We start from the raw sequence: 1187 nt of genomic DNA, 5'->3' as shown, positions 1-1187 counted from the left end.
AGGACGGCAACTTGTCTGTTCCCCTTCCCCCAATTCCCCAGCGCTGTTCCCAATCCCCAATTACCCAATTAAAAAAAAATTATAAAGTTAAAAAAAAAGAATATTCATCTGTGAACCATCTAAAATCATCTCGCACCATCTCACCAGTGATATATGACCAAGGACCTCTGCCAACTGTGCCATTCAATAGCTGGGGAAGCTGAGGCCCGGAGCATGGAAGGGACTTGCTGGTGATGGCGAGATGCAGAGCGGGGCTAGGACTTCGCACAGTTCAGTGCTCTTTTTACTGCCCCCAAAGGGCTAAAGCCCCTCCCTGCTTGCCCCTATGGTGAAAGGGTGCCCCTACTGTGCCAGCCCAGCTCCTCTCAGCTTCCTGTTTTATTTCTGTGCCTTTCGTTCTGGAACCATGGAAGCTCTTTCTCTTGGAATTAAATGGCCAGGCTGTCCCAGGACTATTGAGATATTTGGCTGGTAAATCTTCTGTCCCACTCTGGAGGGACACTGGGAGCAGTGACAGCCATGTCCCCCAGCAGACATCTGCACTGGGCACCTACTGTGATTGTGCCAGGCACTGGGATAAGGGGAAGGCAATAAGGGGATGCCTGGGGCTGCAGGAGCACATGGCAGGATTTACCTAGTGAGCGTGATCGGGAAGGCAGGCTTCCATTTAGACCTGAAGGCTGAGGGAGCATAGTCCAAGCTGAGGGAGCAGCGTTTGCTAAGGCTCTGGGGTGCATGAGAAGGAACCGAGAGGAGGCTGGTCTGGGAAGCACAAAGGGACAGAGGGGAATGGGCCCTGGACTGACTGAGGCGGGGGCACGGTCCCTCCAGCAGCCTCTCCAGCAACACTCACGCGGCCGCTCCCTCATGCCCGTGCTCAAGAGGACACGGGCAGCTGCCAGCCGGGGCAGGTGCTGGGCCTCAAGGTAAAGGCATGTTGGTGAGGTGCAGTGATCAGGCCCCGCAGCCGGTATCCATAGTGACCAGGATGCTGGGCCACCTGAGCCCGGGGTCATGGGTGCCCCTGCAGGTGTTAACCACCTGGGTGTCTGCTCTGTGCCCACAGAACATGCTGGAACAACTACTGATCTACCGGCCTGAGGAGCCCATCCCTTTCATGATTGATCACTTACAGCAAAACAACGATAATGGTGAGCATTGCGGGGTGGGGGGTGGCGGGGAGTGAG

General features: G+C 55.7%; 1 protein-coding gene across 4 annotated transcripts in view; it reads left to right on the top strand.

Annotated features, from left to right (window-relative positions):
• Positions 1 to 1187, top strand: part of AK8 (adenylate kinase 8) — a 112395-nt gene that overhangs the window by 1899 nt on the left and 109309 nt on the right. For all 4 annotated transcript variants that reach the window (XM_019641446.1, XM_019641434.1, XM_019641438.1 and 1 more), the window contains one exon: positions 1067 to 1151. In XM_019641446.1, the coding sequence (XP_019496991.1) occupies positions 1067 to 1151 (85 nt within the window). The remainder of the gene's footprint in view (positions 1 to 1066; positions 1152 to 1187) is intronic.

This window comes from Hipposideros armiger, unplaced genomic scaffold (genome assembly GCF_001890085.2).
Source record: "Hipposideros armiger isolate ML-2016 unplaced genomic scaffold, ASM189008v1 scaffold_3, whole genome shotgun sequence".
NCBI lineage: Eukaryota > Metazoa > Chordata > Mammalia > Chiroptera > Hipposideridae > Hipposideros > Hipposideros armiger.
This window is presented reverse-complemented; position numbering and strand designations above follow the sequence as displayed.